Source organism: Lacerta agilis, chromosome 12 (genome assembly GCF_009819535.1).
Source record: "Lacerta agilis isolate rLacAgi1 chromosome 12, rLacAgi1.pri, whole genome shotgun sequence".
Classification (NCBI taxonomy): Eukaryota; Metazoa; Chordata; class Lepidosauria; order Squamata; family Lacertidae; genus Lacerta; species Lacerta agilis.
The window spans coordinates 52,741,883-52,763,945 of NC_046323.1; the positions used below are offsets into that span (position 1 = coordinate 52,741,883).

At 49.2% G+C, this 22,063-nt stretch overlaps 1 protein-coding gene across 1 annotated transcript in view; it reads left to right on the forward strand.

Moving 5' to 3' along the window:
• LOC117056155 (D-threo-3-hydroxyaspartate dehydratase-like) overlaps positions 1-21,623 on the forward strand; it is a 56,607-nt gene extending 34,984 nt beyond the window's left edge. The window contains 5 exon segments of the mRNA XM_033166327.1: positions 14,552-14,673; positions 18,503-18,692; positions 19,522-19,627; positions 20,962-21,063; positions 21,426-21,623. Coding sequence (XP_033022218.1) covers positions 14,552-14,673; positions 18,503-18,692; positions 19,522-19,627; positions 20,962-21,051 — 508 coding nt within the window. The 3' untranslated portion in view covers positions 21,052-21,063; positions 21,426-21,623.
• The last annotated feature ends 440 nt before the right edge of the window (positions 21,624-22,063 follow it).

A 22,063-nucleotide genomic window follows, 5' to 3' on the forward strand; every position in this document is an offset into this window, starting at 1 on the left:
ACTGCGCTGCGCTCCTGGCCCGCCTGGGCTGCGCCCGCCGCGCCGTCCTCCTGACCCGCCGCGCCTGCCCGCTTCCTTCCTTGGAGTGTCGGGCCCGGCGGACGGCTGGGGTGTCCTTGTGGGGCTTGGCTCCGTTGCGCCTTCCCTGCCCCCGGAGAGGCGGCGGGCGGGGGACCTTCCCGGCATCGGTCGCCGGATGGTGCTGCTGCCGCCTCCGCCTGGCTTTGCTGCTCTGCCTCGCCGTCCGGCGCCTCTTTGGCAGCGGGATCCGGGGGGCGCCCGGGGGCCCGGCCGGGACTCGGAGCCTTCCTGCGCCGCCGTGCAACAGGAAGGCCGGGCGGCGGCGGAAAACGTCCGGGCTGCTTCTGAAACCTCCGCCAACCGGTGCTTCGCCAGCGCTCGCTGCGGGCGGTGTACATGCTCAACGATGGCCCCAAGGGCGGCTCGGGGGCCCGGAGCCCCGAGGCCGGCGCGCTGCAGAGCCTGGCGCGATTCCCCCCCAAAAAAAACCTGTTTTTTGCTTTTTGGCTTTTTGCCTTGCTCTCCCACCCCCCCCTCTTTTTTTCCTCCCCTCCTTTTTTAATCCAAGGGGAGAAATCCCATTTTTAAAACAAAGAAACAAACGAAAATAAACAAACACCCCCACAGCTGCTGCAGCCACTCTATTTGAATTTTATTATTACCCTTTTCTCCCTCTATCCCCCCTTTTTCTTTTCTCTTCCCCTTTTGTTTTGTTTTCAAAAAAAGGAAAAAGAAGAAAAAGATTTCCCCCCTTTATTTTATTTTTAAACTACTACATATTTTTAATAGATATTCTCCCCCCCCCCGTTTATATTTTTCCACCCCACTTTTCCATTCCCACCCCCCTTTTTCTTTCTTTATTAATTCGCTTGCCAACCTATCTTAGAGGGGGAAGCCCTCTCTCCCACCCACCCCACCCCCAATTTATATTTTTCCACCCCACTTTTCCATTCCCACCCCCCTTTTTCTTTCTTTCTTAGTTCGCTTGCCAACCTATCTTAGAGGGGGAAGCCCTCTCTCCCACCCACCACACCCCCAATTTATATTTTTCCACCCCACTTTTCCATTCCCACCCCCCTTTTTCTTTCTTTATTAATTCGCGTTCCAACCTATCTTAGAGGGGGAATCCCTCTCTCCCACCCACCACACCCCCAATTTATATTTTTCCACCCCACTTTTCCATTCCCACCCCCCTTTTTCTTTCTTTCTTAGTTCGCTTGCCAACCTATCTTAGAGGGGAAGCCCTCTCTCCCACCCACCACACCCCCCCAAAACAACTTTGAGCTGAACCCCAAAAAACGGGGGTAGATCACTGCTGAAAGTAGATCACAGTTTCTTGGGAGTTGGCCACCCCTGGTATAAGACATGTAACTAGAATAAAAATTTTAAAAAACCAAGCAAATAATTGTAATAACTACTGTAATAAAGCACTGCTATAATTATATATAATTTCCCTAAAATTTTGGTTTCATTCGCCTTTCCGTGCTGAAATGTCACAACCTGAAGGACCATGGCTTGCCCCCCCCCCCAGTTTTGATCCTGGGTACGCCCCTGAGTCAATGCAAAAAAGTAAGAACTTATTCTTGTTGTTTTTACTAATTATACTTTGCATTGGCTCCTATACGTTATTTATTATTATTGCATTAAGGTAAAAACAATATATGCAGCGTTATATTTGTTTTAAATGTCGCAATGGTTTTGCGGCTCCCAGGTTTTTTTTTCCTTTGGAAACGGGTCCAAGTGGCTCTTTGTGTCTTAAAGGTTGCAGACCCTGCTCTAGCCCAAAACAACAGATTCAGTCTGCAATCATATTTGCAGAACTGTATCACCCCCAAGACCAATGCCTCCTCAACGCCCGAACCAATGCGAGTTTATGGGATTTCACGTTTATGCTTATATCCCTTGGGGCGCAAGGAAATAAGAGGTGTTATTGAATTGTCCTTCTCTTCTTGGAGTATTGCAAAACCTTTTGGTTTCTGCTCTAATCTTACAAAATACAACCTGTCATTTAAATGGGAGAGGCATTATTAGGCCAAAAACCATATTTTACATATACACACACCTTCCACTCAACAAGAGACAGCTGATGGACCGCCCTGTCCCTAGCCAACACCAAGAGAAGCACTTTCTCATGCTGGTTTTCCACGTGAATTGCGTTTGTATGGAGACACCACAGGGTCATAGATAGGAAGCAGCCTTATCTGTGCCAATATCTGGAGAGGACAACCCAGAAACCCGTTTCTTCAGCCCACTGGTTTTATTCCTTTGCCCTCCAACGTTCCAGTGGCCACAAGCCGGGGGTTGGGGGTGGCCAGAGGGAACAAGGGAACAGAGAGAGCCCAGTGTCTGGCGCTGCCTCTTGGTTCCATAAACTCATCCCCAATGCCCTCAACCCCCCCCCAAAAAAAGTGTTGCTCAGAACAGCGGTTTGCACAACACCCACGAGGAAGGTAGTGACACAGTATGATTCAGAGCAGTAACAATTTAATTGCACGATTAGCTCAGTTGGATGGACTGCGTTGCCTATAACGCCAAGGTTGCAGGTTCGATCCCGTATGGGACAGCTGCATATTCCTGTGTTGCAGGGGGTTGGACAAGATGACCTTCAGGATCCCTTCCAATGCTATGATTCCGATTCAGAATCCGATTCAAACCATTTATTTGGATCGGTTCCACCAGCTGCACGAACGTAATTCAGTTATACCCCTTTTCGAAGTCCGGGGTCATTTTCAGCTCCAAAGTGCGACCTGTTGCCCCTTTCCCTCTTACTGTCCCCTCTAGGATATCCCCACTGCCCCTGGGGGTGCTACCATGAACACTGAGAACCACCGTTATAAACCTCCCAGAGATGCCGTTAGCAGAGATGGAGTGGAAAAGTTGAGTTTCCAGACCCCTTTGTGTGTTTGCGCCCATGAAGGGCCACACTCACTGCTGCCATGTGGCCTCAGATTGTTTGCTAAGAGGCAGCGTGGCCCTTGGGCCAAAAAGGGGTCACCCACCCCTGCTTTGTAGCATTCCGAGTTCTGCCCTGCTTAACCCCCCCCCCCATCGCCTCTGAAAGAAAAATAACCATAGTTGGTAACTGGGAAAGGCTAGAACCGCAATCGTGATAATGCAAATTGTCTGCTGGTCTGTGCCCAAAAGGAGCTGTTAGGGAATAGGGGTGCTGAGGGGCCTGGAAGATGGCTCTGGCTCCCTTCCCGGAACAGCAGGCCTTGCCCTGTTATTTATTGCCTGTCTCTCCCAGAGCTGGATCCTCTTGATTCTCTCCAGGCTCTGAGCTGAAGTCTCTGTAGGATGCCAAAAACATTTCCCTTCCCTCCTTTTGGCACCGTTTATACTTTCTGCAAGGGTGCCAGGGGAGTCCTTAAAAGCGCCAGGGCGCCCCCTTTGCATAGGGGGAAGAGTCTGAAGAAGCAGGCTGCCCTTCAACAGGTTGGTTCCCAGCCCAGCCCTAAAATAAGCAGCAACTAAAATAATATTGAGCAGTTTGGGAAAGTACAGAAAAGGACAAGGCAAACGACCAAAGGGATGGAGAGACTCCCCTGGAAAGTAATTTTAATTCAATTTATTCAATTTATATACTTGGAGGTCTCAGGGGGCGCTTCACAAGCAAGACCATGACATGTAAAAACAAAACAAAAACAAAAACACAACCCCCCAAAAAATAACACAATAACCCCCCCCCCCCAAAGAGCACATTTTAAAAGGGTATTGGATATTAGTCAGGTCAACCGAAGGCCTGGTTAAAAAGGAATATTTTTGCCTGGCACCTAAAGGTGTAATGAAGGTGCCAGGCGAACTTCCCTGGGGAGAGCATTCCACAGACGGGGAGCCACTGCACGAAAGGCCCCGTTCTTGTGTTGCCACCCTCCTGACCTTCAAGGAAGAGGCACTTGAAGGAGGGCCTCAGAAGATGATCACAGGGTCCGGGAAGAAGCAGTCCTTGAGGTATTGCAGCACTAAGCCGTTTAAAGATTTATAGGCCAAAACCAGCACTTTGAATTGTGCTGGAAACTAATTGGTAGTCAGTGCAGTCGGAGGAGGATCGATTAACTGACTGCGACCCCTTGTCACATATAAAACAGCCTTATTGGGAAAAGCCGCTAAAAGTTTCTGCTAGTCACATAAAAGAAAAAGCTGTAAATTGTGCAGGGGATTCATTAATTTCATTTATTGTAAATGGTTGGTTGTTTCTGGGTCTTTCTTAATAGGTTTTATTGGATTGGCTGCTTCCGGAACTGGGTCTGTGATGGCTTTTATTCAACTACAATCAATCAATCAATCAATGAAAAAGTGCTTTCTTCTTCCCTGAGATGATAACTCTTCCCCTGCCATGTGACTCCTTGAAAGGATTCCTGTGCATAGATGAGACTCACTATCATTGTTCCGTTCATTTGTGCGTTTGACCAGTGTTCTGTGGAGGGAAATGCAACCACTGGGCTGAAAAATGCCCCCCTCCTGCCCCCCTGGGTTTCCTGTGTGGCTGCATAGATATTGGCACAAATTGGGGACGGGGTGTTATATATCTCCTTGGAGATAATGACTGCTGAGCTGCGCCCATCATTGTGAGGTATGAGGGGTGATGGTGTTGCCTCTCCAGATGTTGCCAGATATGGGCACAAATTGGGGAGGGGGGTGTTACATATCTCCTTGGAGATAATGACTCCTGAGCTGTGCCCATCATTGTGAGGTATGAGGGGTGATGCCTCCCCAGATGCTGCCATTGTGATGCCACAACAAAATTTGGCAGCTGAGAGGGTATAAATGTTGGCCAAGTCAAAAGCCGAGGCAGTTGCAGCAGTGGAGGCACTCAGCTCGTGTGGCCTCCTGCCCCATGGCGGCAAGCTGGCTGGCGGGAGGAGGCAATCGCCCAGCGCTGGAATGCTGTGGAGCAAGGAGAAGGCAAGTTCAAGTTTACTTGCTGGTGGGATCGCACTTGAAGGCGGCAGAAACTCAGCTCTGAAGCAGGTGGACGTCTGGCAATGGACCTGGCGCGGCTGTTGGGGGGGGACGGATGCCGGAAGAGTTTGCATTCAGTGTTGGTTGATGCCGCAAGGCTACTATACTGACCGAGGGGATGCAAACTGGTTTGGAAGCCTTGTTTGTTAACAGGCAGCCAAACCGAGGAGGGAAGCTGCCCCTTTGGCAGCGGGTGAATGTCCCTAGGCGGAACTGTGAGGAGGGAAAGTTGCCCATCGGCTTCTAGTGGTGGCGCCTAGGTGAAGCCAGGTTCACATTTGGATGTCAGCGGAGGCCGAGAGGCCCATGAAGCTGGCTGATATTTGTGGACGCTATCTGGTGACATTCACCTGTAGCTTTGGCCCATCAACTTAATGTCAACAGGCCTAGACCTCTTGACATTAAGCCGATGGCCAAAGCGAGGAGGGAAGCTGCCCGGCACAGCCCTAGAGGTGGAAGCCAGGGAAACCAGTGGAGTTCACATGTGGATGTTGATACTGGTAGCCCTCCACTTCTGCAACCTGCCAAACGGCAGGCCAGTCAGGGGTGAAGTTGTCAGACAGAAGCCAGTGGAAGTGTCTGGGTGGACGCTGTTGGATAGTCGCCATCCCATCACCGGTTTGCCTTTGCCTTTGCCTTTCAGGGACATCCAATGCCGGTGAGGTTTTCCCCGAGACCATCGGGTGGCAGCAAGCTGGCAGGCGGAAGGAGGCAATCGCCCAGCGCTGGGATGCTGTGGAGCAAGGAGAAGGCAAGTTCATGTTGACTTGCTAGTGGGATCGCTACTTGAAGTGCCGATATTCATCTCTGAAGCTGGCTGACGCCTGGCAATGGACCTGGCCAGGCTGTTTGGTGGTGTGGCTGCCGAAGAGTTTGCATTCAGTGTTGGTTGACGCCGCAAGGCTACTATACTGACCGAGGGGATGCAAACTGGTTTGGAAGCCTAGTTTGTTTATAACAGGCAGCCAAACCGAGGAGGGAAGCTGCCGCTAGGTAGTGGGCGGGAGGTTGTTCACAAATAGACGCCAACCGAGGCCGCAAGGCTGATGAAGCTGGCTGCTATTTGTGGACGCATACTGGCTGGCAAAATATGGAGGAGAGCGCAAAATATGGTCTGAAGCTCAACATCAAAAGACTAAGATCATGGCCACAGGTCCCATCACCTCCTGGCAAATAGAAGGGGAAGAAATGGAGGCAGTGAGAGATTTACTACTTTCTTGGCTCCATGATCACTGCAGATGGTGACAGCAGTCACGAAATTAGAAGAACGCCGCTTCTGGGAGGAAAGCAATGACAAACCTAGACAGCGTCTTAAAAAGCAGAGACATCACCATGCCGACAAAGGTCCGTATAGTTAAGCTATGGTTTTCCCAGTAGTAATGTAGCGGAAGTGAGAGCTGGACCATAAAGAAGGCTGATCGCCAAAGAATGGATGCTTTTGAATTATGGTGCTGGAGGAGACTCTTGAGAGTCCCATGGACTGCAAGAAGATCAAACCTATCCATTCTTAAAGAAATCAGCCCTGAGTGCTCACTAGAAGGACAGATCCTGAAGTTGAGGCTCCAGTACTTTGGCCACCTCATGAGAAGAGAAGACTCCCTAGAAAAGACCCTGATGTTGGGAAAGATGGAGGGCACAAAGAGAAGGGGACGACAGAGGATGAGATGGTTGGACAGTGTTCTCGAAGCTACTAACATGAGTTGGCCAAACTGCGGGAGGCAGTGGAGGATAGGCGTGCCTGGCGTGCTCTGGTCCATGGGGTCACGAAGAGTCGGACACGACTGAACACAAGAACAGCTGGCTGGCATTAACCCATGTTTTGGCCCATCAATTTAATGACAAAGGGCCTACCAATTGAATGGCGGCCTTTTGACATTAAACGGGTGGCCAAGGAGAGAAGGGAAGCTGCCCGGCACAGCCATGGAGGTGCTCAGCTGGAGCCAGCGGACTTCACATTTGGATGCCAGCGGTTGCTGCAAGGCAGATGAAGCTGGCTTCCATTTGTGAACGAAAACTGGTTATCCTTCACCTCCGGGAGCCTGCCCATTGCGCAGGCCAGCCAGGGATGAAGTTGCCAGGCATTAGCCAGGGTGGTGTCTGCTTTGACGCTGTCGGACGTTGGCCATCCCACTCATCTGTTTGCCTTTGCCTTTCAGGGACGTCCAGAGCCGGCGGGTTTCCCCCGAGACCAGCCGGGAAAGTCATGAAGAGAACCGCAGGACTTAACAGTAAGCCAGACAGCTCCTGTTTCTCTACATAAGGCTTTCTAATTTATTTTCTAAATAACAGTTTTCTGAAATCAATCTGTGTTTTGTGCCATATTTATATTATATGAGATATATCTAGGATCATAGGGTACTCCTCTCTGGAGGGATGTCACAGGAAGAGGGGGTTTCACCCCCTTGTGACATCACAGGGAGTTGGTAGTCAATGGCCACAGCTGGCGAAACATCTGCACAGCCCTCCCAGGCCTCACAATGGGGGCACCTCATTTTAATAAATGACTGCTGAGGTGGCCCCCCCATTGTGAGGCCATGGAGGGCTGTGCAGATGTTTCCCCACCTGTGGCCGTTGGTTACAGACCCCCTATGATGTCATTGACAACTACCAACTCCCCGTGATGTCACAAACGGACATGGCAAATGAGGGGAAGGAGGCAGTTTGGGGGGAAGCAGCCCTGGGAGTTTGGTGGCAGGCAGGGCCATTGGGGGACACAGAAACGAGTTGCCAACATTTCGCGCCTCTGGGCTCCTCTCACCAAGCAGCTTCCAAGAAAATAAAAAGAAATCACAACTGTCTTGTCACCCCACCACTTACGGAATTCAGAGGGAAATGTAATGTAAAATGACCCCACATTGAAAGCAAAGCCTACAAGTGCTCCTATTTTCCAGGGACAGTCGCCCAACCACAGGACCTTCAGACAGCCACCTTCAGTTTTCTAAATAAATAAATGCCTTCCTAATTCCCCCTCCCCAAATAAAGGTCTTTTTGAAAACAAATGTTTGTTTTGTGCCACATTCATTATATGGGAAGCGGGCAGTGGCTCGAAAGGTTTGGGAGCCACCGGTTTATAAGATCAGGGAGGCAGGAGGGGGAAGCTCAGCTATGCCAGCCTGGGCTAATAACAACTCCACGGCCCTGATGTGGTCTCACCGCAGCAACGCAGGGAGTGGGTCCTATCTGTGTCACCCCCTCTCCTCTCCGGACAGACCCTGAATGTGCAGAAAACTCAGTGACGTGCCCAAATACCACTGCTAGTTATGTTCAAACACTCTGGGTCGGTGTGAAGAACAAGATTTGGGAGGAGAGGTGACTTCAGTGGGCAAAATAAATCCCATTTGAATTTCTCGGTGCTTCCAAACCTGCAGGACTGCAGTTGGATAGAATCGTGAGCAACTTCTTCTTTGGCAATCCCTCGTAGCCGAGTAAGATTGTCTTCCATAAACATGGTTTTAACAATGAGTCCGTAAGTGACTGTGGAGGCCAATTCTGGAACCACACTTCTTCCACAGTGGGGACGTAGGTTTCTGGGCAGGAGTTGATCATGATGAGGGTTTGCCAAGTGTGCCTTCCTCTTAGCATGTTTCTCCCTTGCGTCCTGAGTTCGAGTGTCTTCAAAGCCCATGACACCTTTGGTAAAGGCTGTTCTCCATTTGGAGCGCTCGCAGGCCAGTGTTTCCAGTGGTCGGTGTTTATACTACATTTTTTTTAGATTTGCCTTGAGAGAGTCTTTGAATCTCTTTTGTTGACCACCAGCGCATTACACTTTCAATTTTTTTGTTCGGGAATGGAGTAGTTGCTTTGGAAGATGATAATCAGGCATCCGCACAACATGGCCAGTCCAACGAAGTTGACATTGAAGAATCATGCTTCCACACTGGTGATCTTTGCTTCTTCCAGTACACTGGCATTAGTTTGCCTGTCTTCCCAAGTGATGTGTAAATTTTTCGGAGACACTGTTGATGGAATCTTTCAAGGAGATGGAGATGGCGTTTATAAGTGGTCCATGTTTCACAAGCATACAGTAAGGTTTCTGGTACCATAGCTTTGCAAACAAGTATTTTGGTTTCCCCACGAATTTCCCAGTCCTCAAACACTCTGCAGAATTGGATAGAATCCTGAGCAATAGACATGCATGCACACGTAATTATTTGTATCCTGGCCTTTCCGCAGTTCAGACTGTGATCAAGGCGGCTTTTGACATGGAAAAATTGTGTAATTACAGCATCACAAAGGTGGTCATGGAATTGCAGAGTTGGAAGGCACCCCGGGGGGTCATCTAGTCCAACCCCCTGCAACGCAGGAATCTTTTGCCCAAGGTGGGGCTCGAACCCACAACCCTGAAAAGAAAAATCTCGTTCTCCACCATCTGAGCTAAATAAAACATTTTAAAAAATGCACAACCAAATGGAACCATTTCCACACAGATCACAACAAGAGCTAAAACCAAGATGCAAAAAAAACCAAGAGCAACAACCCTCCAAACACAGCCCAGCCCAGGAGACTGTTCAACAGCCTCAGCTTTTGTAGTTGGAGTCAGTCCATGCTCTGCCTGCCCAGACCAGGTGGGAAAAGGCTTGTAAGGAATTGAGCCGGTCATCCTGGACTCCCAGGAAGATGGTTTCTGAATATATGACACCTGACGCAGAATGCCTGTGTTTGAGCAAACCAAGAATCCATCCTCAATGGAGGCAGATATTGGAAGATTCAGGACGGATAAAAGAAAGCAATTCTTCGCTCTGCACAGAGTGAAACTATGGAACTCCCTGCCACAAGAGGCAGGCATGGCCACCGACTTGGATGGCTTTAAAAGAGGATTTGGCAAATTCATGGAGCAGGAGAGAGCAAATGATGGCTACTAGCCAGGATGGCTGTGCTCTGCCTCCACAGCAACGCTTCCAAAAACCTCTTTCTGGAAACCCTAGAGGGAAGAAATGCTCTTGTGTTTGAATCCTGCTTGCTGGTTTCCCACAGGCCCCTGGCTGGCTCCTGTGAGAACAGGATGCTGGACTAGATGGGCCATTGGCCTCATCCCGCAGCCTCTCCTTACGTTCTAATGGGAGATTTGCAGGTTCTGACCATGCTATGGATTTCTGCGTTTATTCCAAATGTCACAGTTTATTGCACCCACTTTCTTGGGAGTTTCCATTCAAGGGCAGCCTGAACATATGGTTATCATTATTATTTATTTCATTTATGAATATAATGCTATAAAGTGATAAAAGCTGCTCTTTCCCCCGCCCCCTTATGGGAACAACGAAAGAGGGTGCCTGGGGTCTGGAACCAGCAAGAGAGCGTTTAGCTCTTTCCCTTGCCTTGCCAATTAATCACATAGTTCAAAGCACTGGTTCTGGGAACATCTGGCAATTCTTCCTAATATTGCCAGCCCCACCCCCCACCCCCCAACTATCCAAGTGTCCCTATTTCCCAGGGATGCCCCTGATTTAGAGAAGCCATCCCAGTTTCTGATTTTATCCCGGAATATCCCATTTTTCCTTAGGACGTCCCTAATTACCAGGATTTAAATACCATTGTTACCTCATTTTCACCTGTGTATCATTACAGATTTGACCCCTTCATCTTTTGTACTCCATTCTAGTATTATTTTATACATTTCTGAAAGCGATTTTGTTTTATTCTCCAGCAGCTCTTCTTCGAATTTGATATTTCCGTACAAAAACCATTCTTTTTGTCCAACCTGAATATATCTTTAATTGATGATATTGTAACCAATCAGTTAATAATTGTCTTATATCTTCAAACCTTTTCAGTTTCAATTGATGATCTACTTCCATTAACAGCTCCTTTAACGTTTCTCATATTCAATTTTTTTAAGGATATCACTTCTAGTGGGGAGAGCCACAAAGGTGTTTTTTGCTCTAATAATGTTTTATATTTTCCCCATACCTCACAAACCGATTGTCTTACAACATGATTCAAGAAATCTCTTATGTACTATAACCTTTTCATACCACAAATAAGCATGCCAACCATATCTATTGTCGTGACCTTCCAGGTCTACAACATCAGTATTTTTAAAATAATATCCATTCCCAAGCCAGACTTCTATGTAATGATTATAAGCATTGTTGTTCATTGGGGGTACATAAATGGATGACTCTGGGGCATCCAATTGTGGGGTTGGTGAAGATCTTCCCCATTAGATACTCCATGGTCAGCTCTATCAAAACACCAGAGAGATTTTTGGAACAGATGTTGGCACCGTTACAGGGACAGAACCCAGAAGTGAAAATATGTTGGCTATTACTGGACTGTGACCCACTTGTCACATATAAAACAGACTAATAAGGATTTATTAATTTGATTTATTGTAAATAGTTGCTTGTTTCTGGTTCTTTCTTAATAGGCTTTATTGGATTGTCTGCTTCTGGAACTGGATCTGTAATGGCTTTTAGTGAAATACAATAAATGATTGATTGATGAAAAGGTGCTTTTTTCCTGAGATGGTAACTTTCCCCCTGCCATGTGACCCCTTGAAAAGATTCCTGTGTGTAGAACATTCATTGTTCTGTTCGTTTGTGTGTTTGACCAGTGTTGTGTGGAGGGAAATGCAACCACTGGGCTGAAAAATGCCCCCCCTTCTGCCCCCCCAGGCTTCCAGTGTGGACTTCACAGCTATTGGCACAAGTTGGGGAGGGGATTGTTATATATCTCCTAGGAGCCAATGGCTGCTGAGCTGCGCCATCATTGTGAGTCAGAGGAGTGATGCCTCCCCAGAGGCTGCCATTGTGATGTCACAAAAACATCTGGCAGCTGAGAGGGTATAAATGTTGGCCAAGTCAAAAGCCGAGGCAGTTGCAGCAGCGGAGGCACTCAGCTCGGGTGGCCTCCTGCCCCATGGCGGCAAGCTGGCTGGCGGAAGGAGGCGATCGCCCGGCGCTGGAATGCTGTGGAGCAAGGAGAAGGCAAGTTCAAGTTTACTTGCTGGTGGGATCGCACTTGAAGGCGGCGGAAGCGCAGCTCTGAAGCTGGTGGTCGTCTGGCAATGGACCTGGCGCGGCTGTTGGGGGAGGATGGATGCCGGAAGAGTTTGCATTCAGTGTTGGTTGATGCCGCAAGGCCACTCTACTGACCGAGGGGATGCAAACTGGTTTGGAAGCCTAGTTTGTTTATTAACAGGCAGACAAGCCGAGGAGGGAAGCTGCCCCTTTGGGCGGCGGGTGAGTGTCCCTAGGCGGAATGACGTGAGGAGGGAGAGTTGCCCATCGGCTTCTAGTGGTGGCGCCTACGGTGAAGCCAGGTTCACATTTGGAGGTCAGCGGAGGCCGAGAGGTCGAAGCTGGCTGATATTTGCGAACGCTATCTGGTGGCATTCACCCGAGTCTTTTGCCCTCAACTGAAGGTCAACAGGCCTGCCAATTGAGAAGGTCAGCTAGCTGGCATTCGTAGAGCTCTTGACGTTACGTCGATGGCCAAAGCGAGGAGGGGAAACTGCCCGGCCAGCCCTAGAGGTGGAAAGCAGGGAAACCAGTCAAAAGTCGACGATACTGGTGGCCCTCCACTTCTGCAACCTGCCTAACGGCAGGCCATTCAGGGATGAAGTTGTCAGAAAGATTCCAGTGGAAGTGTCTGGGGGGAAGCTGGCGGATAGTCGCCATCCCATCACCGGTTTGCCTTTGCCTTTCAGGGACGTCCAGAGCCGGCGAGGTTTCCCCCGAGACCAGCTGGGAAAGTCATGACGAGAAGCGCAGACAGCTCGTTTTCTAAATCAATGGCTTTCTAATTTTTTTCTAAATAAACGTCTTTCTGAAATCAAATCTGTGTTTTGTGTCATATTTTTATTATATGGGAAATCTCTAGGATCATAGGGTACTCTGATAGTGATGTCACAGGAGGAGGGGGTTACACCCCCTTGTGACATCACAGAAAGTTGGTAGTCAATGGCAATTTTTAATAAATGACTGCTGAGGTGCCCCCCCCATTGTGAGGCCAGGGAGGGCTGTGCAGATGTTTCCCCAGCTGTGGCCGTTGGCTACGGGTACCCTATGATGTCACAGACATCTAGCAACTCCCCGTGATGTCACAAACTGACATGGTGAATGAGGGGAAAGAGGCAGTTTCGAGGGGGGGGGAGCAGCCCTGGGGGCAGGCAGGGCCATATGGGGACACAGAAACGAGTTGCCAACACTTGCGCCTTCTGGGCTCCTTGGCTCATCTCACCAAAGCAGCAGCCAAGAAAATAAAACAAAATAACAGCTGGTTTTGCCTCCCTACCACTTATAAGGGTTTTAAGGGGGTTTAAACACTGCCTGCTTTTAGAAGGAGGAGCCCCACCCCCAGTTCACTGCCTAGGCTTACATGAGCCAAAAAGACCTGAGTTCGAATCACACATCCATTTGCAAACTCAAGGAGGGGTCAAGGGGATGGAGAGATGGTCTTTTTTCAACTCCACCCCACCACCCAGCCTTACATCTTTCCAACATTATCTTCCCTCCCACTTCTGCATTGTACATTTAAACGCATGACCCCCAATAATCGTGGAAACGGTAGTTTGCTAAGGGTGCTGGGAACTGTAGCTTCATTATATGGGGTGGGGAGAATACAGCTTGGCATTTTGATGACAAGGATGCTGCAAGGAACTTGTAGAAAAACAACCACTTGTACGCCTGGGAAGCTCCTGTCCTCCAATGAACCCCTTTCTGGCTGCACCCCCTCTTCCGTCTCCAAAAGACCCACGTGTCAATTGGATGCACACAAAGTGACCACTGCCTGTCTTCTGTGCTTTGAGGAGTCTGAATTTGAAATGACTGCAATATTAGAGAATATTTCTAGAATTTGGCATATTTATAGCAGTGTAACTGAAGGGATCCCTTTACCTTTACCTTAACCGCAGTACAGTATAACCTGCTGAGTCAGTGAATGCTGGGGGTTAATAAAGTTGTTTTAACCTGTTTCTAATGAGGTTTAGTGCCGTCACCCTCCCTGGGACCTTAGGGTAATGAATATGACAACAACAACAACAACAACAACAACAACAACAACAACAACAATTACTAATTAGAATAATTAATATCAATAACATTCGACGACAATGTAATAAGCATTCCACTTCTTGACATGAACATTCAGTTTAGAAACACAATAAGCATTCAATTTATTACATTTGTAGGCTGCCCTCCATGCACAGACCTCAGGGTGGCTCACGGCATACCTAACCTGGGTTCTGCCAGATGTTCAGCTGAGGGGGGCAGATGGGAGTTGCAGTCCACAACATCTGGGCAGCCCTAGGTCGGCAAAGGCCATTGTAATTCTTTGCTCTGAAATTCCAGGCTATTCAGCACTCACCACCCAAGTGTGCAAACCAGAGCACTGCTTCCGGCTGTTTTGGGACTACAAATCCCATCACCCCCAAACCAGCGGTCTGGGATGATGGGAGTTGTAGTCCCATCATTCTCAGGCTGCAGCGGGCTGGTGCTGACTTAACGCCGTGTCGTGAATCCATGGCTAAGGTGGCGACATTCGAACGCAGGACCTCCCAGACTTGTGCTTCCCCAGCTCCTGACTTGTTTTGCGAGGGCCCATCTAACCTTTTTCCCATCTCCTCCAGGTTGAAAGAGGCCGGGGTGTCCTGCTCCCTCTGCAGTATTGGTTCCACTCCCTCCTGCAGCCACCCAGTGCCTGAGATGGCCCAGCTCAGCGAAGTCCACCCCGGGAACTTTCTCTTTTATGGTAAGCTGCGTGGGATGCATGGAGTATTAGGGGGAGGGGGCAGTTCCTCTGGATGGGGGGACACATCCTGCTCCTTCTGGGGCACTTGGTCCACCTCTGCTCCCCACCCTGCTCTCACCTGGGGCTCCTAGAAGCTGCCCGCATGTGACAGCAGCCACACCTGGGAGACAGCTTTGACTGGCCGGCTTAACTTGCTGATGGGTCTTGATCCCTTGGAGAGTCAGGGAGCTACAAAGACAGGCACCAGAGGATTGAGCGAATGAGACCAGCAGTAGGGCCAACAGTCAAGAAGGCAGTTTCTGCATGGGTTACAGAGGGAAGTGAGGGACAGATGGGGCTCATCCACCAGGGAAGGGAGAAGAAGAAGAAGAAGAAGAAGAAGAAGAAGAAGAAGAAGAAGAAGAAGAAGAAGAAGAAGAAGAGTTTGGATTTGATATCCCGCTTTATCACTACCCGAAGGAGTCTCAAAGCGGCTCACATTCTCCTTTCCCTTCCCACAACAAACACTCTGTGAGGTGAGTGGGGCTGAGAGACTTCAGAGAAGTGTGACTAGCCCAAGGTCACCCAGCAGCTGCATGTGGAGGAGCGGAGACGCGAAGCCGGTTCACCAGATTACAAGTCTACCGCTCTTAATCACTGCACCACACTGGCTCTCGTGGAGCCCATCTGGGAGAAGGAAAACTCCGAGCCTAAACTTCTGCTGTCTTGCGGGATATCTTCAGGAGAAGAAAAGGCTAAAGAGTATATGATGTTGTTGTTGTGCGCTCTCGTTCGCTCTCTCCCTCAGCGGGATCAGGAGAAGCCTCCCTGGAGGAGGGTCAGTGGCTCCGCGTGTGTCTTTCTTTCTTCTTTCTTTCTTTCTTCTTTCTTTCTTTCCCCTTATTTCTATCTGCCCCTCTTGAGGGAGCCCCCCAAGGGGCATATGGGGGCTCTCTCATCTCTGGGGGCAACAGCTGCAGCTTTCCCTTGGGCCCTCGGGCTGCTCAGAGATGCGGGTGGGACTGGGCTAAAATAGTTGTTGTTGTTGCTTAGTCGTTTAGTCGTGTCCGACTCTTCGTGACCCCATGGACCAGAACACGCCAGGCACTCCTGTCTTCCACTGCCTCCCGCAGTTTGGTCAGACTTATGTTGGTGGCTTCGAGAACACTGTCCAACCATCTTGTCCTCTGTCGTCCCCTTCTCCTTGTGCCCTCCATCTTTCCCAACATCAGGGTCTTTTCCAGGGAGTCTTCTCTTCTCATGAGGTGGCCAAAGGATTGGAGCCTCAGCTTCAGGATCTGTCCTTCTAGTGAGCACTCAGGGCTGATTTCCTTCAGAATGGAGAGGTTTGATCTTCTTGCAGTCCATGGGACTCTCAAGAGTCTCCTCCAGTAATAATTAGGGAAATCCAAATTTTCTCAGTGGTATTCTCTTTTTAAAAAACAGAGTATTTTTCAAGCCGGCTATTTTACTAAAATGTGTGCATGCTTCCCTACGAAATGCCAGAGGCTGGATTGCCAACTGTCATGGATACTTTGGTTGAGATTCCTTCATGGCAGGGGGATGGTCTAGATGACCGCTGGGGACCCATTCAAGTGTACAATTCTATGATTCTGTGAAATGCAGTACTGGATGGTCGCTATAACAAGCTATAACTTACAAAGGCAGATTCTGTACTTGTGGCCAATATCAGGCAGAAGTCTCCTCCAGCACCATAATTCAAAAGGATCCATTCTTCAACGATCAGCCTTCTTTATGGGCCAGCTCTCACTTCCATTCATCACTACAAAGACAACAGGCATATAAAAGAGTATATACCCTACACAAATTGGGAGTGGAGTCTCCTTCTGGCAACTCCTGCAGCCCAGCTGATGCCAAACATTTTGCTCTGCTTTCCTTTGGACCCCATCAGCGAGGCTGAGAGGGGAGTCTGGTTGCCTGGGCAGCCCAGGACCTCCAAACACACTGCCCAGGCTTGCGGCCCGGGGAGGTAATTCTGGTTTAACTTCACCCCCCAGAGGCGCACTCCATTGTCTCTTGACACTTTTAACTCCATATAAGGTTGAGAGTTGACTGCATGTATCTGTGGTGCATGGATATCTCAGTTGGTAAAGCATGAGGGTCTTCATCTCAGGGTCGTGGGTTCGAGCCCCACGTTAGGCAAAAAGATTCCTGCATCGCAAGGGGTTGGACTGGATGACCCTCAGGGTCCCTTCCGACTCTACAATTCGATGATTATTATAAAAACAGCATGGCGCCAGTCCTTTCATCAAAAGCAGCCTGTTCCCCAAAACCTGTTGGAACCAGAAGGTATTCGCCTGCCGGCGGAACGACATCGAGGAGAGAGCCGGTCTAACTTCCCTAGGCAGGGAGTTCCAAAGTTTCCTGGGGGGAGCCACCACCAGGAAGGCCCTGCCCACCAAGCATGCCAGGGAGGGGGGCAGGGCTGAGAGATGGGCCTCCCCTGAAGATCTCAAAGCTCAGGCAGGTCCGTGCAAGGAATAGATCGCCGATGGACCGAAGCCGTTATGGTAGCACCAGCTCCGCAAAGAACACCAAGCTAGCCAGGCTCTGGCTTGCAGCAGCTCTCCAACTCCCCTCTGGCTGAGAAGAGGCTTGCTCCGTGGAAGCTCACGAGATCCGTTTTTCTAACTGGAGACGCCGCAGGCAGCTCTGCCACTGTGCTCTCTGCACGCAGAAAGGTTTCCCATTGAAAAAGGCAGATGGAAAAAGTTAACAATGGCATGCCAGCCCCAACTGGGTTTTTTTTTTTGCTGGAAAGATCCACCAGAAATGGAAGTTCCCTCCCACTCCCCCCCCCCCACAATTTATGTAGATTTACTCCTCCGTTTCCAGTAACACTTTCCATGTGTTTCTCTTCCCCCACAGAGCTCATTCCAAAGCATGCTGGCTGGGAGGGATAGTGGGGGAATCTGTCCTCCGCAGGGAAAGAATAAATCAGCCTGAGCGATCCGGGAGGCCCCTTAAGCTGGTGACATTTGGCACAGCGTCACAAGACCGGTGCAGTGTCTGAGAGGGGTCCCTGGGGGTCCACGTTGCCACTGCGCACTGTGCAGGAATCTCAGATTTGTAGTGTTGGGAGGGACCCCCAAAGGCCATCCAGTCCAACCCGCTGCGATGCAGGAATCTCTGCAAAGGAATCCCCGGCAGATGGCCGTCCGACCCCTGCTTTAAACAGCCCCCCAAGGGAGAAAAGCCCACCATCTCCCAAGGTGGTCCGTCGAATGGCTCTCGCCGTTCTTGCTTACGTTTAGTCAGGATCTCCTTCCTTGTAACTTGAAGCCATGGGTTCGAGTTCCACCCTCCAGAGCAGGAGAAAGCAAGCTTGCTCCACCTTCCATGTCACAGCCCTTGAGATATTTGAAGATGGCTCTCATATATCTCCTCTTATCCGGGCTAAACATCCCCAGCTCCTTCAAACGTTCCTCATCAGGCCTGTTTTCCAGACCCTTGGTTATCTTGGTCGCCCTCCTCTGCACACCTTTCCGGCTTGTCAACATCCTTCTTGAATTGTGGTGCCCAGAATTGGACACAGGACTCCAGATGTGGTCTGACCAAGGCAGAAGAGCGCAGTAGTTTGATTTCCCTTGATCTGAGCGATTTCACCATCAATCTCTTTTCACAGAGATCTTGGTGGTCTCTATTACCTGTGGCCCTGTCCGCCACTGGCCTGTGGCCCTCTGAATCTTGCCCAGGATGGAATGCAGCCCTCGGGCCCTCTGTTTCCCAGCAGCGGGACCTTTTCTGTGGTGGCCCCTGGAACAATTTAATTTGAATTTGTTTAGGTGAGAATCTCCCCAAGTGACTCCCCTCCCTCTCTCCCTTCCAGATGCCCAGCAGATGATGATCGGCTCCTGTCAACTGGAGGACATTGCCGTCCGGGTCTTGACCAGGGTGATTGGCCACTACCCACACCGCAACCAGATGCTGGTGGACTGCGGCTGGACCGGACTGAGCCTCCACAGCCTGGGGCAGCTGCCGACGGGCTACGCCCTGGTGGAAGGCCATCCCAACCTCAAGTAAATGGAGCTGGCTTATGGCCTGTGTTGCTGCTGTCGATCCTGGCCTTGTCAACATCTTAAAGGAACACCCTCCAAAATTTGGCTTTCCTGCAAAGGGCCTTGCAGGATCTGACCAAAGGCCCATCTAGACATGCATCCTGACTTGGGGAAGCCCAGAATGCAGGCAATAGCCTACTGCTGTCGTATGTCTCCCCAGCAAACTGTCTCAGAGCTTATCCTCACGGTGTCCTACGATTTTTTCCCATTTGCCCCACGATTTCTAAGCGCAGTTCCTTTTGTCTTGATGCTTTCCGTAGGAAAACCCGCAAATTTGCTCCCAAATCGTAACAAACGTCAAACCGCGGGAAACGTTTGTTCCGATTTGGCAGTAAATCGTAGGTTTTCCTGGGATTATTTTTTTTAAGTAAATGTCTACCATTTTGCCTTTTACTCGCCTCTCCTCTAAACGGAAAAGTCCGAAACACTGCACCGGGGAGTCTCTCCACCCCCTCGATAATTTGGGCAGCCATTTCTGGACCTTTTCCCAATTCGACCATCTCCTTCTTGAGGTGGGGCGGCCGGAACAGTACACCGTCCTCCCAAATGCGGTTGGCACCTTACGGGTGCCATGTCAGCCTCCCACCCATAAGATGGCTATTTTCGTGCAGCAGCACCTAACCCCTGGAACTCCCTGCCTCTTGACTTCAGGCAGGTGTTTTCCCTGTTCTCTTTGCGACGCCGGCCTGACGTCACTAGGCAACCTGAAGAAGGGGCGGGGTCCTGCGGGGGGAACAGAGTCTCCGAAGCAAATCCTAACGGGCTTACGGCTCCCTCTTCTCCTCTGCAGGTTGGTAGGGATGACCCAGGAGCACGGCAGAATCGAACCCGTGGCAGGCAAGCTGGATTTTGCCCAGTTTCCCCTCGGCAGCCTCCTGGCACTGATCCCTTATCACGTAAGTATGGCTTGCACACTGGAGAGCATTTGCGCACTGATACACTGGCGTGCCTTCAGCCTTGCTGGAGGGAAGAGTGTCTCTGCCCATGTTCAGAGTGCCTTTCCGTGTGTGTGTGTGTGTGTGTGTGTGTGGTCTTCCCTCCTGATCCTCTCTCTGCCACATGCACACAACTCTTTTTGGGGGGAGGGGGGGAACAATAATTTTTATTGAGTTTTACAGATTTTATCATCATCACAATCTACATTATCTCAAAAATGAAATAGGATATAAACCCCCAACTCTCCTCTGTCCCCACCCCCCACGACTTCCCTCAACTTCCTTTTCTGGTTCTTTGAATGTTGGCTTCCCCTGCTTGTTTTATTAAACCTTGTAGTCTTTAACTTAAATATTATTACATTCTTCACATTTTTATACTTATTTTCACATTTCCTCTTGCGCTTTATTATTTCCCCATTTTTACACCTTAATTTCTACGTTGTTAATTGTAAGCGTTTACTCAAACCCTGCTGGTGAATCTACACCTTTACTGTTTTTCTGTAGGTACAACACAAATGGTTCCCAGTCTTTTTAAAAATCTCTATTGACCTTATCCAGGCAACCCTTTACAGCCGTGGGCCGGTCCACTGTCCCTCAGACCATGTGGTGGGCCGGACTATACACTGAACGCTCGGGTTGCGGACACGAACCGTACGGGAGGCGCGTTTGCAACCCGCAGCGTCCGTAACCCGCAGCGCTGCGCATGCGTGGGTTGCGATTTGCTGCTTCTGCGCATGCGCGATTTAGTGTTTCTGTGCATGCACTAGCACCGAAACCCGGAAGTAACCTGTTCCAGTACTTCCGGGTTCAGCGTGTTTGTATCCTGCAGCGAACACAACCTGAGGTATGACTGTATTTTGGGGGGGGGGGGGGATGAACGAATTCCTATGCCCCACAAATAACCCAGAGATGCATTTTAAATAAAAGCACACATTCTACTCATGTAAAAACACGCTGATTCCCAGACCGTCCGCGGGCCAGATTGAGAAGGTGATTGGGCCGCATCCGGCCCCCGGGCCTTAGTTTGGGGACCCCTGTCCTCATCTCTAAGTTTTGCACTTAGCTTCGCCATTTCAGCATATTCCATCAGTTTTTCTTGCCAGTCTTCTTTCATTGGATTCTTGTCACCTTTCCATTTTGGGGCTAGTAAAATCCTAGCCGCTGTTGCCGCATACATAAATACTGGTAACCTCTTCTGTTCTTTTGGCAAGTCTTGACCTGTAATGCCTAACAAAAAAGCCTCTGGCTTTTCAACATGCACACAACTCTTGGCGCCCCCTCTGTCTCCCCGACAGGCCTGTGCCACCGCTGCCATGCACCCTGTCTACTACGTCCACAGGGAGGGACGTGTGGTCGCTACCTGGAAGCCAGTCAGAGGCTGGTAGGAAGGCGAGGAGGTGAGCAAAGATTCCCGAGCAGGAGGAGAGATGGGGACTGCCTTTATGATCCGCAAGGTGTGCAAGGCGCATAGCTGTCAACTTTTCCCTTTTCTTGCGAGGAATCCTATTCGGAATAAGGGAATTTCCCTTTTAAAAAAGGGGGAAGTTGACGGCTGTGGCAAGGCGCCTTTCGAACTCGGGCCTCACAGGACGAGTTCAGTAAAACTATGGAGCTTTTTTGCATTCCTGGTGGAAAATCTGCAGCAGTTGGGGGTGAGCTGGCAGGGCAGGTTCGATTTAAATCGAATCGATTTAAATCACGATTTTAAATCACTAGTCAGTAAGACTTGGTTTAAATCTCTCTTCTTCTTTTTTTACAGAAAGACTCATTCTTGCTGGTATCATCTTGACAGCCAGATGAAGGCTTCATTTTTTGAATAATAAAAAAATTTCAGAGTAGCTTTTACAATTATATCAAAAATTACTGATTTGGTTATACTATTAGAAATATATAGGCCAATAATTATGAGATTATGGTGAAGTTTAACTGTTTATATTTGGACAACTTTGCTGCTGTACTTTATTGTAAGGAGAAAAACAATCATTTCCTTAATAACAATTTAAACAATTTATTTAACTAAAACAGTAACATTATAGCAAATGTATCCATGTTAACTGATGTGGTTAAACAATAATAATAAAAATAAAAACTTAGACTTACTTTTAGCCTACACGAAAAACTTTAAACAAATCCTTATTTCCTGATGAGAAGCCTTTGGACTATAGTGTAACTTCAATAGGAAAATATCTTTAGAAAGATTTTTCTTCCAAAAGCATTTTAATTTAAAAATCTGCTTCAAATAAATAAAAAAATCAGATTTAAATCAAAAAATCTGATTTTGGGGTTTTTTATATTAAAAAAAAAAACCATTGATTTTTATCCACCCTGTGAGCTGTGCAGCCAGAGAATATCTTAAGTCTGTGAGCAGCTACACTATGGAACTCCCTGCCTATTGAC